Here is a 19,726-nt window from a genome sequence, read left to right on the forward strand (position 1 = left end):
TAAGTCTCTATAGTTATTCAAGGTTCATGCCCTTTAATAAGGATTTGTATTTGCACAGGGCCTGTACCTTTCTCCTTAAATTTACTCCAAGGGATTTTATAAACTTGCCACTATTGTAAGGGAAATTTCTAATGTATCACTTCAAATGCTAACTGGATATTGCCAACTTGGAAAAAAGCTTTTAATTTTTGTATATCATGCAACCAGCCAAATACTTATCTATTGTCGTGAATTACATTGATTTTCTATGATTAAAGCAACTTTGCATTCCAGAGATAAACTCAACTTAGTAATGATGCATAATCTTTTTTATACAATGTGAACTCACTTTGCTTAGAATATTAGCAATTTTAGAATATTTCCATGATAGTCTTGAATGAGATTAGACTACCATTTTCCTTTCCTATTCTGTCCTTGTTTTGATATCAAGGTCGTGTTAAACTAACTAAAAATGGAAAACGTTCTCTCTTCAACCCATTTCTTGGATTTAGAAAGTGGTTCATAATATATGTCCAGATGTAGATCATACCAACATTTATTTGTTCTTCCTCCCCCTCAACCTTGAGATGTGTGTCAATGTTATTGGCTTCTCGAAAAACTAAAAACAATAAATTACTATGAAGTGAAGAGTTTTAGTAACAGATGCTGCCAGCAGCACATAGTAACCATGTGCCTCTCGCTCATTTTCACCCATGGAGGTTATACCGTTTTTAGGGATGTCACTTTCTTGCTTTTCTTTAAACTTTTGCCAGATAACTCTGCAACCTTACATAATATAAAGTATCACTTTACCAATTTTTAGATTTTATCTAAGCAAAATCATGTGGTGGTTATTCTTTTATATCTTATGTTCAATAATTATCCAGGCCCTTGTAAGTTCATTAGTTCATTCAGTGCAGCACCAAAACACAGTCTATTAATCTATTCTAATGTTAACATAAATTTCTGATTTTTCAGTTTCAGGCTACTATGCATGATACAGCTATGACCATTCTTGTACATGGATCCTGGTACTCACATGCCTACATTTCTCTGGGATATGTAAGATTGGAATTTTGAGTTTTAAGGTATGCGTATCTTAAATCGCACTGGTTAATGCCCAAGTGTTTTGGAAATGGTTGCACAATTTACACTCCTCCAAGCAGTGGAAGAGATTCTTCTGCTTCCCGTCTGTGCTAAGCAAACATGGTGCATGTGCAATGAATGGTATCTTACTTGTACTTTTTGTATTATGTATGAGAACATTACTTAACAAGCGTATTAGCCATTTGGGTTTTCTCACTTGTGAAATGCATTTTTTTAATACGGGTTTGATTATCCTGACTTTTTAGGTCTTCTTGTATTCTGGACATGGGTCCTTGTCAGTTACATACATTACACACATGTATTCTGTGACTTCCACTCTTATTGATGTCTTTTCAAAACTAGTAGTTCCTAATGTAGATTAATCAGTCTTTTCCACTATAATGATCTTAAACGTGTTAACGTATTTAAGCAACATTTCCAACCCAACAAATTAAGATGCTCTATTATCTAGTAAACTCTTTAGTTTCACCTTTCAGATTTAGGTCTATAATGCCCTTGGAACTCATTTTTGTATAGAATGTAAAGAGATTAGTTTCCTTTCTGGTTTTTTTTATTAAAGATACCCATTTTTCTCAGAACCATTTATTGAATAGACTATCTTTTCCCACTGTTTTAAGTGTCACTTTCACCTGTTTGTGGGTTTTCGATTGTGATCCATTATTGTGTTCAATACACCAAGAGCTCTAACACCTCACTGTCTTGACTTCTACAGCCGTAGAATTAACCTTGCTTCTGACAGAGCAAGTCTTTGCACTTCAACTGATTGGTTATTCTTAACCCTTTGTATTTCCTTATCAATTTTAGGAATAACTTACGTTATACACATACAAAATCTGTCAGTATTTTGATCGGCTTTGTTTGACTCTATAGTTCAATTTAGAAAAACCTGCTATTTTCATTACTGAAGTATCCAATTCATGACTATGATAAAACATCTCCATTAAGGAATAAATAAAATTCTATAGTCTCCTCTGTAAAATCTTGTACATCTTTTATTAGATTACTAAGTACTGCAATAATTTTTATGCTATTTTAACAGGTAACGTTTTTTTTTTTAAAGTATTTTCAATCCGTTTGTGGCTGGTGTCAAGCAATACTATTCAAAATATTTGTATATTGATTTTTGTATCAGATTTTAATCTCATAAGTCATCTGTGTAAATCCAATATATCTCCAATGTCATGCCTTATGTCATTTCCTCTCTCTTGAAACCCCACACTTTGAGGGAATCACAGATCTATTCCTAATAAAATAATCAAAGCAGTGTAATTTCTGCCAGAAAAATGCGTATGTGTACATAAACACAATTTTATATAACTGTCATAGTGGGTTCTCCACTATCTCCATTCTGCAAAGCAGATTCCAGGTTAAAAAATCCTATCCTACACATAGCCTAGTATAATGATGCTCAAAAATATTAATGGAGGAAGTAGCTAATAAATATGCAAGCAAATACACAATAGAGCAGAGAGGCGGATGCAGGCATTCATACTGACCTATGAAAATTTGTCTAAAGGAGTTGTTTAAAACACAAAACATAAAATACCCCGGGTTTTAAGTATTTATTTACAAAGTTCTTACTAATACAACTGCTTTTAAAATATAGCAATAAAGGGTCATTTACTATTTAAAAGTGGTACATACATGGTATCGAAAAAATCTATATAGTCAGTTAAACTATTAAGAAGATAATCGAGAACTGTTAAATAATAATTAAATGTTTGTAGTAATCCCTAAACAGGTAGGAAATAAAAACGCATTTATTCATAAAGACACTTGAGAACTTGATTATTTTGTATTACTGACTATAAAAAAAAAAAACAAAAAAAAACCTCTTGTGAAAAATAACACCAAGGCTTGAAAAATATTTTACAACAGCAAATAAATGTATTTCAATTTTACATTTAATATGAGACCACAATAAAAATTTGACTATAAACATATCTATTTAATATTTTACAGCAGATTAGTAAAACTGATGCCAACTTTAGAGTTATTTCATAAAGAGTATAAACAATCTTTACCGCAATTTCCCCATGGTCATCCTTCAAAATAACATTCCACACACTATCAAACTAAAGCAAGATTTGCTAGTGGCTAAAAATCACCATAAATATAGTCTCTGAAACAGCTACAAGTATACAGCAATATCATGTTAGTCCAAAATATACATTATTTCTTAATCTTTCTGTCCTTATCTCAATTTTCAAAAGTATTTTGAAACAACCTCCTTGTGCTGTTATTCTTTGTAATAAGGGCAAATCATTTTAAATCCCCACACTAGATCTTAAAGACACTTGAGAATAAACTGCAAAAGGAGCCGTTAAATAATTACTTCAAACAGCACATGTGAAACAAGACCCCAGTATTTAATCAGGTATCTATGCAAGGTTTTATGTAGTTAAGTACTGTGATATCACTTAATTTCTGCACAAATTGAGATACACAAATATGCATTTCCAAAATTCATTCATGGACACTCTACAAAGAAACCAACAGCAATGTTTGGCATCCACCAATAAAATTTATTCACTGTATGTATCAGGTTGCAAAGCTACTGGTATCATGAATAACAAGATATTGGTCTTTAAATGAAGGTTTCGAGCAAAGAGAAAAATTGCATCAAAATCAATATAATTTTTTAATAAATTAACTTAAAAAATGTATGAGGTTAACCTTACTCTTTCAAAAAGAAAATCAAATGGCATAGTTTAGTGTTATCCATCTTCTTTCCAGCTTTCACCAAGTGCTAATGACAAGTACCATTTATTTAAGTCAGTTTCTTATTTGAGTATGAGGTGCTAAGTTTCTATACAGATTTTTTAAACTTCATATCAAATGAGTTGTAGATCTACTTAAAGTATGACTTCTCCTTTCAAAGAAGGAAGGAAGGCTGACAAGGGAGGGAGATGGGATACCCTGTAAAGATAAGACAAATGTTTCATATTTAAATTTTTCCTTCTTAAAAATTGTAACATACAGTTTAGAATCATGCATATCATTTTTACATTTTACAAAAGACATCTAAAAATCCTAAACTCTTTAAATAAATAAAAGAATTTAAAATTGGAGGGGAGAACGTAATTAAAAGTATTTCAGCATTCTGAAAACAAAAAACAAATGGGTACACTAGTTAACTACATATCAATTCACTGGAATAGATACTGGCTTATTCCTACTAGTGCTACTTAATTTCTATGAGATATTATAATGATTTAGTGTTTCAGGTTATTTAAAAATTATAAATTAGTAAACAAGTCTTGAGGTGAAAGACAAACCTAGTGGTTTCCACTTAACTTAATCATAAAGCAGAATTAAGGAGAAATGACTTCGTGAGAAATAATTTTCTAAAATTAAGTCATACACTCCTAAAAAGGTTTTGTATTGTGTGTGCAACCCATATGTATGTATTTGTATGTGTGTAATTTTGCTCCATCTAAAAATTTTGCTGCAAAATAGCAGCACTTCTGATAATAGAGATTATTAAATTACTAAGATGTCTAAACTGATTGTTTCAGAGGTCAAAGTTAAATTTATCATAAGAATTTTTAACAATAACAAAGAAGCATATACAAGAATACAAAAAACCCAACAGTGAGTATAAATCAAAATGAATTACAAGGAAAAGTTAGTGCTTTATTTTAGCATATATGAAAGGCTATGTGTAACGAAAACTCAGAACCAACAAGGTTGTCACCTACAAGGTAGTAAAATGAAGCGTTTAAAGAGCTGTGTTGATAAAGTATGGCCATTCAAGTAATAACAAAGCAATGATTTAAGTAGAAAGTATAAAAGTTTGCATTTTCCTCAAGTAAAATTTTTTTATGATTTGCTATATTAAAAGCATGTTTTATAAAATGCCACAAATCTAGGATTAAGAATCAGATTTGGAATATGAATCCACTTTAATGGCAATTATTACTATTATTTAAAATGGCCACTTTCATAAATAAGATAATTTCTAATAGTATTGATTTTTTTTCCCTGGACTTCATAAATTACCTTGCAAAAATATCTTTGTGTGCCAATATGCAAAGAAACTCTATTAAGCCTAGTTGTTGTGAATTCAAAGCAGTTATAAAGTTGTGAATTCAAAAGTCCCCACCCACTTAATAAGTAATTCAGTGGAGAAAGAATACTTTCTTTTTTCACAAACACAAATTTCAAATAGCTAATAAGCTCACATTAAACTTGAAGCTTGTTTCCATTATTGGTTGGCATATCTCCTAATTCTTCACAAATATCAAAGATGACTTGGAAAGAACTTTTTTTAAAATTTGAAAAATCAGTATTTCCTTTTAGTGTCTCTGAAAAACTAGCTCGTGAGGTAGAATGACGTATAGATGGAAACCAGGAGCTTTGAGAGTGCCCATCAATAGAGTTTGAGCACTGAGCATAAACATGCTTAGTAAATCCAATTGTATTGTTTGTGGAAACTGAATGGATAATCTGTTAGAACAGAAATAAGCAATGGAGAAGAGGACATGAATGTCTGAAAGATATTTTAGGTACTTCTTATTTATATTGCCTACATAAAAGTGACAAAACCATAAATAATATAAGTTAATTTTCTAAAAAAAAATCTCTATAAAATCCAATTACCTCCATTTGAAAAGCAATGTTTATAATACTATAGGAAATAAACAAGGGATAGTTCTTTGGCCTTCAGAAAGCTTATAATCTGATTTTAATAAAGAAATGCGTACTATATTTGTCAACTTTAATACACTTTTCACTGATCAAATTTCTTTGCATGTTTATATTATCAGCTAAGTACAATCTTTCTCCTTTTGAACAGTTAACCTTGATCAAATATCAGTATAAATATGCTCTGCCCTGGCCCGGTGGCTCAGTTGGTTGGAGCATCCTACCATACACCAAAAGGTTCTGGGTTCAATTCCTGGTCAGGGCACATACCTACGTTGTTGGTTCAGTCCCTGGTCGGGGCATGCACGGGAAGCATGCCCCACTGTTCCACTGACTTGGCATGGAACCATCCTGAAATGAAACTTACCTCACCTCCCCCGACTATTCTTCTGCCTATATTCTCTGTTGCTCACACTGCAGGTGAAAACCCTGGGCATGGAAAGCAACTGATCCATGTTTCTCTCACACTGATGTTTTTTTCTCTCTCTCATGGATGATTCTCTCTCTCTCCCTTCCTCTCTCTAAAATCAATAAAAACATATCCTCAGGTGAGGATTAAGAAAAAAATCTATTTAAACATGCTCAGATTCAGCTGTAACTCTAATGTATTATCTAAAAACGTAACTAGCTTTTTGAAAATTTTGTTTATATTTACTGTTGAGGGCATTACACGTGCCCCCCATATCCCTCATTGCCTGCCTGCCCCACACTGTTGTCTGTGGCCATGGATTATGCACATACGCACGAAGTTCTTTGGTTATTCTCTGCCCACCTTCCCTCTGAGATCATCAATCTGTGCCATGCTTCCATGCCTCTGGGCCTATTTTGTTCATCGGTTTATTTTGTCAGTTTATTTTGTTCATTAGATTCCAAAGTCTGTATAAATTCTATATAATAAAAGATAACCACTTATAATACACTACAGCAGCCTATGGGGTGACTGCTCACTATAACCTGCCCAGTTAGGAATGCATGATTTACTACAGCACCGCTTTTTTGTCCACAAGACCCAATGGAAAGAGTTCAAGAAGAGCATTACTGGTGCAGGGAACAGCCAGTACAAAGCCTCTCGGTGGAGAGAGCTTAGTGTTTTTAAGGAAAGAAAGGCAGTGTGGCTGGATTGGGCAGGGAGGGGACATGAGTGAAAGGATATGGGAGGACAGGGATGGGAACACAGCATGCTGCCTTGGAGGGACCTGATATTCTGAGGGTGGAGGGAGATCAACGAGGGTTTAGCAGGAATGACCGAGGTTCTCTCTGGCAGCCATGGGAAGCTGAACGTGAGAATGAAAGACGATGGGGGAGGAGAGGGAAAATAATGCCAGAGCACGCGCTGTGTGCCTGGGACTATTCAAAGCACTTTGCATAAATTAATTTATTTAATCCTTACAATTACTACTTTAGACTCATTTTACAGATGGTGAAATTGAAACAGTGATCTTTAATAACTTGCCAAAAGCCATACAGCTAGTAAATAGCAGAACTAGGATTTGAACAACATGAGTTCTAGAGTTCATGCTCTTAGCCACAACTCAAACTGCCTCTCACTATATAATCACATTCTTGTGTGTGTGTGTGTGTGTGTGTGTGTGTGTACACACCATAGGGTAAGTACTATTAATCTCTTTTCCCTATCTACAAAAGTGGGGATAAGAGAACAAGAAACTTGCTAAAGGACATATAAGTGAGTGATAGTCACTTGCTTTTCTTAACCTTAGCAGGTCAGGTTAATAATTTTACAAGGACACATCACTCATATACCAGGTGACAGTAATAAATGTTAGAACTGTCTTTAATATTGTCTAATAATTCTAACACCATTGGGAATTTGTATTTTTCAGACAACATTTAAAAATACACGAATTTAGAACCCATATCATCCTCTTAAGGTCACAGTTTCAGAAATTATATCCTACTCATCACAGAAATAGTAAAATGAATAAAACTCAGTCTCTGTTATATTACTGGAACCAATCTGTATAAACAGAACCATTGCTATTTATGTTAGTAAAGTGATAGGCCAGATTGAAACATGTTTTTTTTCTTTAGAGATTTTAGAACACATCTCAATCTGAATAAAATTTCATATCAAATAAACTACATATTAAGTATGTCTTTATCTCTAGTTCATTGAGGTTTTCTCAGTTACCTTGACCCAATAAAAGATGTTAGAAGTTAAGAGATATATAAAAAAAAAAAGATGGAGCCCAGCTGGGCGTAGCTCAGCAGTTGAGCGTCGACCTAGGATCCAGGCGATCGGGGTTCGATTCCGGGTCAGGGCACATGCCCAGGCTGCAGGCTCGATCCCCAGTTGGGGGCGTGCAGGAGGCAGTCAATCAATGACTCTCTCATCGTTGATGTTTCTATCTCTCTCTCTCCCTCTCCTTTCCTCTCTCTGAAATCAATATATATTTAAAAAAAAAAAAAAAAAAAATGGAGATACTAGATATTCATGTTTAAAATTAGCAAATTCCATACCAACTTCCATAAATGTGAATAAGTCAATTAGCCCATTAAGTCAAAGTCACTTACTGCTAATGACGATGTGCTTGACAGGCGACTCATTACATGCTTATCACTGCTAAGAGGACTTCTTCCCTCCCCAGAACTTTGGGATGTCATAAGAGCCCTTCGTAGAGCTCTTTTTGGAGTTTTGGAGAAAGAGAATGCTCTTGTAACCTGGAGTTTTAAAAAGTTACAATTAAGCCTAAAGAAATTTAATATAATTGATAAGAACAATTATACATAAACGAAGCCAAATACACATCGAAAGTTTTTGTACAAATAGTATATCAAAGAATTAGAATTTCTTTGGGCAAAGCACTGAGGAAATGTAGTACAGTAAGTCTTTACTCAACATCATGGTCGTCCATATGTTCTGTGACTTCAAGTGAAATGACATTTAACAAAACCACTTTTACCACAGACCAATTGATATAAACAAGTTTAGTTCCTACAGCATTTTCATCAACATTATAATGAAACAACATTGAACACTATCTAAAGATCTGCTGTATACTTCCATTCATAGAGCACTACAAATGGGAGAAAGAAAGTGCAAGGATAAACCTGGTGTGGGAGAGAAGAAACATGGGGTTTTTGGTCTGATTCCGCTAAAATTTATTTAAGAGATCTTTAATCCAAAGCCATTTGAACCTCAATTTCTTTACCAAAAAAGTGAAGGAGTTCATTTGACTCACCATTTAACATGTTTATTTACTATATATCATACATGTTAATTGCTGGGAGATATAAAGATGATTAAAGTACAAGGCCTCCCCTCAAAAGCAAAAACAACAGAAATTTGTAAATCCAGCAGTAGACCATGGCTGCAAATTCCACCTAGAATGTTAAAATTCTAGTTGTACTTTTAAAAAGCCCTGTCACAAGCACTCTTGCATCCTCCTCGATAACCCTGGTAAGGTATGCAAGGACATTATCTCCATGTTGCAAGGCCAAAACACACTGTGATCAGGAACAGACCGCAGGTCTTCTGCCTCTGCCATGTGCCCTTGGCTGAACAATATCCAAGGCACCAGTCAAGATCAACGCACACAAATCTGTATCTAAAATACCATCGGTGCATTTCTACTAAAGTAGAGAGCTCATAGAAGTATTACTAGAACAATACGAAGGATAGCAGGTTGTAATTACTGTGCAAAAGAATTCACTAAACTAAAACTATTATCCTAGTGGGCCACTTCCTAGACCCCAAAACCAACTTTGTTTTTATAGACTATCTTTACACTGGTGTTTCTGGCAATATTATTTTAATATACTCTGAAAAATGCTTCTTGGAGGTATGTTAAATAACGCCACTAAGACTCACCTTTTTTGAAGTCTTTTTTATTGCTCTAGATGCTCTACTCAAAGTACTGTCCATGTCTTTTGTATTTACTTCAAAGGTTTCTGGATCAGCAGTGTAAATAAGATTTTCCTGTTGAAAAAAATAAACATTTTAAAAATACACAACTGTTTTTAAAAATCAAACCTTTAAACACTTAGCTACATATGGGAGTATATATAAATGAAGCTACCAAGATTTTTGATGTGTTAATAAAATTTCTATTCTAAAATGTACTAATTTGAGGATAGTGGAAAACAAACACTCAGTAAACAGAAAATTTATTGCAAGGACAATGGAAACCAAAGCAACTGGAAAAAAAGCTGAATATAAAATGGTACAAACAACCCTAAAACTAACAAGTTAGAAATTTAGCATAATTTATATGCTTCAAAATCAGTATCACACTTTCCTTGAAAAAAATCAAATTTAAACTTAAACTTTCTCCTAACTTTTCCCATTCATCCTCAATTAGCATCTAGAGGAATTCTAAATCGGAGGTCTGAACCTGTGATCAAGAGTTCCTAGAAGTGGCAATGCATGGAAATCAGGAAGTATGCACCCCCTCTTAAATTATGTGCACAATTCCGTGTGTACCTATGTGCAAAAGCCATCTTTCTGAGGAGGTTTATAGTTTATATCACATTCTGAAAGGATTCAAAGGTTTCAAAGAGGCTAAGAACCACTAACCAAAATTAACCTTAAATGAAGCAACTAAACTCCAAATAACAGAATATGGGACATCATATCCACAAGGAGAAAAACTGAGGGGTTTAACCAAGAACAAGGTACCCAGAATCTGTTAGCTTTATACTCTTGGCCTTAGTTTCACATGTAAAATAATGATATGAGAGTAAGTGTTCTTTCAGCCTGAAAATTTTAATTCTTAAGTCATTTACAAATGAGCATCACAAATAAAATTAGCCTAGAATAAAATAGTTAAACTTATTTTACTCTTAATTATTTAAGCTCCAATTATTTAGGGAACCAAAAGATACATAATAGGACAGAGACTACTGGTTCAAAGACTCAGAGATTTTTATCTTTTACATCTTTTGTATACTTTCTGTTCAACATAGCTAATGCTCTCTCAAATGATAAGACAATGACTCGGGGCTTTTAAGAAATTTACTATGTGCAGTGTTTTAAATGTAAGATCTCAACTGAAGTCATTATGTGAATTTACAGACATATTTCTTAGTAACAAAATTTCACAACTTGAAAAAATTCTGTTTAAGACAGTATAAATCAGGACATAGTTAAATGTTTGCTGCCATCTTGTGGCTAATTTTATTTTATGAAATTTGTTTCATTAGTTGTTTATATTTGAATTCTAGGATTATTAGCCATCTGCGGCTAGTAATTCAATAGATTGTATTTTAAGAAAATTTTTCCATTAACTTTTCATGCTTTGGTTTTATAGTTATAAATTCAGAAAGGACTGCATAAGCCATCAAGTCCGAACATCATAATAAATGCAGGAGTAATTTCTAAAAAAGGCAAGCACTATATTGCAAGGATCCATTTTATATACGGATGCCTAGAACTATGAAAAAATATTCTTCCTTATAATCAGCAGTTTTGTAAGCTCTATAACAAAAACTGTCTCCATCATTTTTCTAACCAGCATTCTGTTTTATGCATTAATACTGTATTCCCTCTATAAACTTTTTGTAGAACAACCAACCTTTATTTACAACCACATATTTTTGGTCCATAGAAATTCTTAAAAACAAAAAAAAAATCAAAAAGTCTATTAACTGTTCTTAACATTTAGGTAGGGATTTTTAGTCAAATATTATCTACTTTGTAAACCATAATAATTTAGACCTCAATGTCTTTCAGAAGAAGACTTAACTATGATTAAAAAAAAATTTTACTGTCAGAGGAATGTCCAAAGCAATGTCAGTTACAGCACTACTGCACTGAAAAGGGTCATCTATCAATACATTCTCCTCTTGCCTGGTCGGACGTGGCTCAGTGATTGAGCACTGACCTAGGATCCAGATCACAGTTTGATTCCTGGTCAGGGCACAAACCCAGGTTGCAGGTACAATCCCCAGGTGGGGGACGTGCAGGAGGCAGCCATTCAGTGACTCTCTCATCACTGATGTTTCTCTCTCTCTCTCTCTCTCTTCCTCTCTCTGAAATTCAAATAAAGATATTTTTTTTTAAAAAATACATTCTCCTCTTATTATTTGTACATGTCTTATCATTTGAGAACATTTACCATGTTGAAGAGAGAGCATTTTTAAATATATATACAAAAGATGTGAAAGATAAAAATCTGATTCTTTGAACCAGTAGTCTCTGTCCTATTATGAATCTTTTGGTGCCCTAAATAATTAAAACTTAATTAAGATTAAACTAAGTATAATTATTTTATTCTGGACTAATTTCATTCATCATGCACATTTATAAGTGACTTAAGAATTAAAGTTTTCAGGCTGAAAGAACACTTACTCTCATATCATTATTTTACATGTGAAACTAAGGTCAAGAGTGTAAAGCGGACATTAGATTCCAGGTTTTCTTATTCTTGGTTAAACCCCTCAGAGTTTTTCTCCTTGTGGATATGATGCCCCATATTCTGTCATTTCAAATTTAAAGGTTAAAGTTTTAATCTGTTGAAAATTTTTTCTCAGAATACTTAGGTATGTATTTTCAGTCCCTTGCCAAATTGTAACCTTTAATTGCATTGTCCATACTCTTAAGGCTCACATATCACCTGAGGTCAGATGGTAGCTTTGCTGAAGCCATTACAGATTTCTAACCTCTAATATCAAAAGTATAATTCTATTAACAAATGAATTTTGTTAATAAATTTATGTTATTTGTGCAAAGATGAAGGTCTGTATCTATCACAGTCTCCCCATTAATGATGAAGAAATTATCTTTTAAGGGACCTATATTTTATCCAAGAGCTACTATAGGCTACCTGATTTCTGGTAAATCACTTAACTTCGATAATTTGAATTTTTCATATATCTGTATAGGATAAAGATAATTATATATTCTATTTGTATATATTCACAATGACATTTGATTTTAAGAGGCTGGACTGAGAAAACTGGATTGGCTACTTGCCTGATAGGAAAAGCTACTTGCTACAACTCATTACTGCTTTCAGCGAGATAAAGGAACAGCAGAATAGAATACCCTCTGTTTTACAAACGCCAGGTCAAAAAGCCATTGATGAAAATCACAGGGTACAAGTCCAAAAAGCCTTACTAAAGCAGAGCCATAGGAGCTATAGGTTATCAGGGCCTTTCCGTAAACTAAGAACTCAAAGAAATGTTTCCTGTGTCTATACTTTTAAAATATCTTTTCCAAATCAACTTATTAAACGAGCTTTTCTATAATACACACAAAACTGAAACTCTCCTATACTCACCATTAACAAGTCATTAGGAATGTACAGGGTTAGCTTGTGCACTACCATGGAGTTTTAACTTTTCATTATGATAGCTTAAGAACTTACAGCATCTGCTTTACAAATGGTGTTGGCTACATGTCGACATAGCATCTTGAGCCAGTTTTCTTTTGGAAGTTCCTCTGATGTCATCTGGAAACTGAGCAGCACATTTGCCTGCTCTGTCGGTGGCCTCACAAGCAGGGCAAAAGCATTATGGCAATCTAGGGTTCCAGAATCATAAACCTTAAGTGTTATTCTTGGAAAATTATAGGTTTATGCAAGTTTAGTCCCCTCAGACCAACAATATTCCAATGAAATAATCTTTTCTCCACCTTCCCCACCCTCTCTATTTTTAACTGGACAAAGAATATCACCACATTACATTGAAATGTTAGAAGTACCATATGAGGAACCAACAATGATAATTTGACATTCCATAAACAGTATCTTCCATGATGTTTAATACTTGTATGATGGAGTTTTTAAACAATTTGAATGTATCATTACTTAGAATCCTAGAATCTGAGTTTTAAAATAAAATGGCAGTGTAAGAATAATTTAAAACTCAGCCTATTTAAATCAAGTTCAAAGAAACAAAATGTTCAAATATTAAAACTGTTACAAAATGTTCTGTGACCAAGATGCAGAACTTATTTTAAACAATGTAGTCTTCCATTATTATAATCCAAAAATATGGAAACGATTTAAAATAAATGCACATTACCCTTAATAATTCAAATTTGACAACTGAGTAAAGATGGCAATATAAGTTAATGTTCAACTTTTCTTTAATTGTTTCTATTAACTCAAAACCTTTCATCATTAGAGGATGGGATCAGTAATGGAACCAGCTTATACCGTGAAAACATACACCTAACATCTAATATATGGCCACGCGGACACATCACTAGGTGCCAGTTAAACAAATGATACTGTTTTAATGATAAACTTCTGGCAATTTCAGGCCTTCAGAGAACCCTTCCTATCACTACCAAAGTTGAAAATAAAAACTTCCCTTAATATACACATTTAACTCCATGTCAAGACTGCCATAGTTACTTTGGGTGTATTTACTCATGCATATCTATTCTTGGTCATATCCTAACTGTATCCTTAACAATGCGGCCACTGGCAGCAGGGAAAGTATAAGATGCAAAGCACAGGTAATGGACTGGTGATTTCTTTTGGATTCTGAAGAAATAATTCTTTTGGTGTGGGAACAGGCTAGGTTAGGGTAGATAACACTTTTATTTGAAAAAAATCAAAAATTATGTCAGTTACTAGAGATGGAGCTGGGATAGAAGTATAAGAACAATTCCTTTACCAGAACTAACCAACTATATGTAAAGATAATTTAGCACTTATCAGTAAAACATAAGGGAGTGAATCAAACCTACAATGAATATCAACTACTTTTATTTAGCCAAGTTTATCCAATAAGCATACCTTCTGTCTCTCTTATGTCCAGCACCTTCTTAATTTGAGAAAGAGGCATTAAATGAATATGCTTAAGAGAAGCTGGGGGTCGGGTATGGCCATGAGGACTCCTAAAAGTGCCAATAACTTTGTGGCGTTTTCTTGCTATCTGATTATAGAAAGAAAGAAAAAAAGTCATTAAGTCATTATAAGTAATATGAATAAAAACAAAGACAAAATATCAAAAAATAAAATGGCACTAATCACATAAATCAGCTCATTTGACTATTAGCTATTCCAGACTAAGGGATAAGAAGCTATGTAAAAAAATTCATACATGTAATTGTGTAATAGATATGCTCATGTTTATATAAGAGTTCAAAAATCAGGAAACCAGGCCAAAGGATCAATGCAAAAAATCCTAGAGGTGGGAAAAAATTTAGAAGCTTTGTGGAAGCAATAGAATTAAAGACCTGAGGAATCTTCTTGAGTTCAGGAAGGAAAATAGTTGCTCTGGGACCTCTGTATTAGATTCAAAAGATAACTGATATCAGTTTAAGAGCAGAATGCACAATTATCTTAGGTCCTGAGAATAAAGGAGTAAATAACACAGAAATGGTTCTGCCTCTCAAATTTTTACACCACTGAGAAAGAAGGATAGTTAAAAGGTAACTAAAAGATACATTAAACAAATGATACCAATTTTAAAATCAAGGTGCTGTTTTAAAATATAACTTTACCTAAATTGGGGATTCACGCAAAAGGAAGAGATAGGTAAAGTAATGCTCGAAAAGCCAGGGGTAAAATCAGAAAAGACCCTGTGATTCATGATGTACCTGAGTTCTGTGAATTTTGTAAGGTCTTTAAATTTATTGTTTTCATTCCCACAAAAGTCTGATACATTATTTAGCCTTTTTAAAAGAACATCTCTTTTGAGGTTATAATCATCAACTGAAAGACATTTACACAAAATGTATTAGATTAGGTTACTTAATGAATTGAGATTAACTGGTCACTATCATGAATATGACAAAGAATGGCTGAAAAGCATACCTACCTAGTGTTGGCTTATTAGAAAAAAGAACAAAAGGCAGTCAAGTATTATAGTCTTACTGAAGCAGAAATATGACACAGATCTATTTATTATATATTAAATATTAAAAGTTCATTTACATTAATGTAGTGAAAACAAGCAAAAGACAAATATTTCCACTTATATTTAAATATACTTTTAAATTAATTTGGTTAAGCAAAATAAATAATTTTAAGATTCACTTTTAAAAGGAAAAACAATGACAAATGTCAATATTAATGACACATATCAAGGTATGTGTCAAGGTAAAAAGTTCGAAACGCAAATAAAATATAAAAAGGAAAATACATTATTAAATACTAAATTAGCTTAGCTTCAGTAAAACATTACCTGCCATATTTAGGAGCAGTCAATATAGATTTTACCCATTTTAAATGTTTCTAACTTTTACCATACTCTTCATTTCAAATTGGCTAAGAAGTTTGGTTTTTTGTTTGTTTGTTTTTTAATTTATTTATATTATAGAGAGGAAGGGAGGGAGAGAAGGGAGGGAGAGAAGGGGGGGAGGGAACATCAATTTGTTGCTCCACTTACTTATGCATTCATTGATTCTTATATGGGCCCTAACCGAGGATTGGACCCACAACCTTGTCAAATTGGGACAACACTCTAATCAACTGAGCTATCTGGCCAGGGCTGTTTGTTTTTTTAAACAAGCTAAAGAATGAGAGTTTAGGATTATAAATCTTTACGTCCAAATTTAATGTCAGAAATGGAGCTGTTTCAGTTATTGTGATTCTGAGACAGGAAAGCTAAGAGAGAGTAGAACAAAAAGTCACTGGTAAATGAAATGAGAGGACAGGTTATTACATAATCGACTGGAAGCTACAGGGAATGACAAATGGCAGGAATTAAAGTGGAAGGTAAGTCAATGAGCCAGTTATAGAAGACTTCACAGAATTTGAAGGGGAGATAAGATAAAAAAATTTAAAGTTAGCTACAACTCTCTCACGATTATGGATTAGCAGGGAAGTAGAGATAACCTAACCAATTAGATAAATGGAGCCAGTTGACCAAGGGACTTCAACAAGAAAATCCTAAAAAAACCTTTAGCAGAAGCTAATAGAAGTACTGAGCAACTATGGACAGCCAGTAAAACTGAGGCAAAATATGACTGATAATTGACTCCACCTAGCTCCTGTTCTCAAAAGCAGAGCAGCCAAAATTTCTTATTATGGAATAGACAAGTAGTTAGAATTACCTGCCTCATGATTTTTTATAACTTTCTCAGTTCTGGGTATGATTAACTGTGTACAGTATTTTTACTGCCGTTACTTTTGTGTTTTGTAACATTCCTGAACAAATCAAAATATTTTTTTTTCCACTAACCTCACAACAAAACTGCATTTAACACAAGTGAGCTTCTGGTGACTGGGCATGACTTATTCTCTAAGAGTCTCTCATATTTTATAATAATATACATGATACAAGAGCACAACACTAGAAGACAAGTAGAAAAGGAAAAAAGAAAGTGGTATAGACTTAAAAAAAAAAAAAAAGGAAACCCATCGAATCACTTTAATGAAAGCAACAGAAAGATACCCAATACAAAAATGTCAAATTAGTTTTCTGGTTCATTAATATCCATTTTATCAAAATGAACAGTTTTAACTCCTGAGAAGGAAAATACACTCCTTTATACCTCCCATTAGGCTATTTTAATGTTTAAAAAAACACTATTAACAGAATGAAAGAATAGTTGAAAAAGCACACAAATATAATTCAGTTAGCCTGTAGGAATGAGAGAGAAAAAATTTAACTTAGATTAGAATTTCAGAATTAGAATCATTGCCTGCCATCCGATATACTGACAATTCACTCACTCAAAACCCCGCTGACTTAAGGATGAATCAGGGAATATAATTCATGATATTAAATAATCAAGTTCTCTCACTTTTCAATAAAATACTGACTTCTTTACTGGAAAAATCTACTTAAACTTCAAAATAAACTCATAATTATTTTTTACATCTCTTATATACATAGAAATAAGAAGTTCTTAAAATTCTTGACTTAAGCATTATTTGCATGGAAATAAACTAAATTTTCATCCTGACTATATGAAGTCATGAAAATTTATTGTACTTCTTAATACTAGGTCTTCTTCTAAAAGCATTCCAATAATAAAATAGTATTAAATCAACAATTGGTCTCAATCAAAAAACTGTGATTAAGTTTACTTACTTTAAACTTCTATATAATACTTTAATCAAAGCTTGGTTTTAAACATTCAAGGACATCGCACAGGGCAGTAGCATTATATTACACCAAGCACAACTTTACCTCCAGGCAGTCACTGAAGAGAAAGAGGGTTACTTGCTCTCCTCTGTCGCAGGGGTGCTCGCCTAGGGAAATTGTTTCCACTCGTTGGACTAAGCTTCGGTGAGAAGATAAAAGATTAGCCTGTAGAGATTGAAAATAATAGATCACTTGGGAGCAAGGAATTTTTTTAAAGTTACAATTTAAAACAAAGCAGTGCCAAGAATCTGCTTATATTAAAACTAGAATCTAAACAAGAAGGAGGAAATAAATCAACAATCACCAAAGATGAACACTTACTGGGCATCCATCTACTTCATAAACAACATCAAAAATTTGCTTTTGAGCTTCAGTTTTCCTCTTATCCTCATTAATATGCCTGAAAAATTAATAAAGTTCTTTTTAAAACTCAAGCTTTAAAAACAGAATATGAAAACTGCATATAAATACTTCTCACGTCATAGTAAAATTCCTTCCAGTGAGTTTATCTTAATTCTGATATCTGAATCAGTTAAAATGTTCCCTAAAACTATCCCACCACATTGAAAGAAATTCCATAGACCCTTCAAAAAAGTATGGTTTACTATATACTCCTTACTATATTCTTTTTATTTATTTATTATTTATTTTTTTTACTATACTCAGTATACACTTCCTAAAATACATTAAATCTGTATAATCTTCAGGTTAGCAGTTGTAGCTGTAAGTTCACTTAAGGTTTTATTGAAGTCATTCCCAAGTCATATGCTAATCATTTCACTGGAAAAAAAATGAAGACTACAGTTTCCAGACAAGATGAAATAAGAAGGATATACCCTTCTGCCTGAAACAACTAAAAAACCATCAAAATATAAAGAAGCAAAATATTGAGACACTGAAAGTCAATTCCTGTTAGATAGGTACTCAACATACACTCCTGGTAGGAATGCAAAATAATACAACCACTTTGGAAAGAGTTGGGTACATTTTTTTAAAACTTAGATAACTTAGCCATTCCTACTCCTAGATATTTATCCATAAAAAATTTATTCACAAATGTTCACAGCAGCTTTATTTTTAATAGCCAGATGCTGAAAACAATCAAAATATCCACCAACATACGAATGGATAAATGTGGTATATCCATACAATGGAAAACAGTAAAAGGGAATGAACTATTGATATAAGCAATGATAAATACTAATCTTGAAATAATTACAATGAATAAAAACAGCCTGACAAAAAAATAATACACTGTTTGATTCAATTTAGATAAAATTCTAGAAAATGCAAATTATACTGATAAAAGAGTAGTTGTTGCTTTGGGATGGGCCAGACAGGGAGAAAGACCAAAGGCTATGAATAAACTTTTGGAGGTGACAGAAATGTTCTGTGTCTTGATAGTGATAATGGTTTTGTGGGAGTACATATATGCCAAAATTAATCAAACTATATTTTAAACATGTATAATTTGTTAAGTATACACACACACACACACACACACACATTGAAACTACTAAAATATATATCTATAACAAATTAACTTTTATAAATTACGTGTAATTCATGGTGTTAGAATCCAATTTAGGTTTTTTTGTTTTGCTTAAATGGCAAGGACTAGTTAATTGGTGCTGTCTTATTGTTTCCTTTACCTAACAGATTATGGTTGCTTCAACCAACCACAATTAAGCATCCCTGTGCTAAATGTTCAAGAACCTCAAAAATTCAGATGTGGTCAAATTCTGTAAGGTATGTAAATCAGCATCACAATTCAACATTAAAATAGCAGTTTCCATAGTTCAACATCTACTGAAAATCTACTATGAGCAAGCCATTTAGGGTAGGAATATATCAGAAAGATATGTAAGTTCTCAGAAAGCTGAAATAAAATGTTGGAAAGAAAGAAATCTTTACTCACCAGTCTTATCATTTGGCTCATTATCCTATAGCAGCCCACTTGGCACTACTCTAAAGGAGGCAACACATC

General features: G+C 33.0%; 1 protein-coding gene across 7 annotated transcripts in view; it reads right to left on the reverse strand.

The window, feature by feature from the left end:
* Positions 1 to 2,633: 2,633 nt before the first annotated feature.
* The window catches only part of ECT2 (epithelial cell transforming 2), a 48,427-nt gene continuing 31,334 nt past the window's right edge, over positions 2,634 to 19,726 (reverse strand). For 6 of the 7 annotated variants that reach the window (XM_087818317.1, XM_087818319.1, XM_087818316.1 and 3 more), the window contains 7 exons: positions 18,061 to 18,139; positions 17,785 to 17,904; positions 14,439 to 14,577; positions 13,059 to 13,213; positions 9,563 to 9,670; positions 8,266 to 8,412; positions 2,634 to 4,005 (listed from right to left, as the gene is read on the reverse strand). In XM_087818317.1, coding sequence (XP_087674443.1) covers positions 3,916 to 4,005; positions 8,266 to 8,412; positions 9,563 to 9,670; positions 13,059 to 13,213; positions 14,439 to 14,577; positions 17,785 to 17,904; positions 18,061 to 18,139 — 838 coding nt within the window. In that variant the 3' untranslated portion in view covers positions 2,634 to 3,915. Of the gene's footprint in view, positions 4,006 to 5,270; positions 5,536 to 8,265; positions 8,413 to 9,562; positions 9,671 to 13,058; positions 13,214 to 14,438; positions 14,578 to 17,784; positions 17,905 to 18,060; positions 18,140 to 19,726 lie in introns of all 7 variants that reach the window. The other variant, XM_016208250.2, reaches the window with a different exon arrangement.

Source organism: Miniopterus natalensis, chromosome 6 (assembly GCF_054644295.1).
Source record: "Miniopterus natalensis isolate mMinNat1 chromosome 6, mMinNat1.hap1, whole genome shotgun sequence".
NCBI lineage: Eukaryota > Metazoa > Chordata > Mammalia > Chiroptera > Miniopteridae > Miniopterus > Miniopterus natalensis.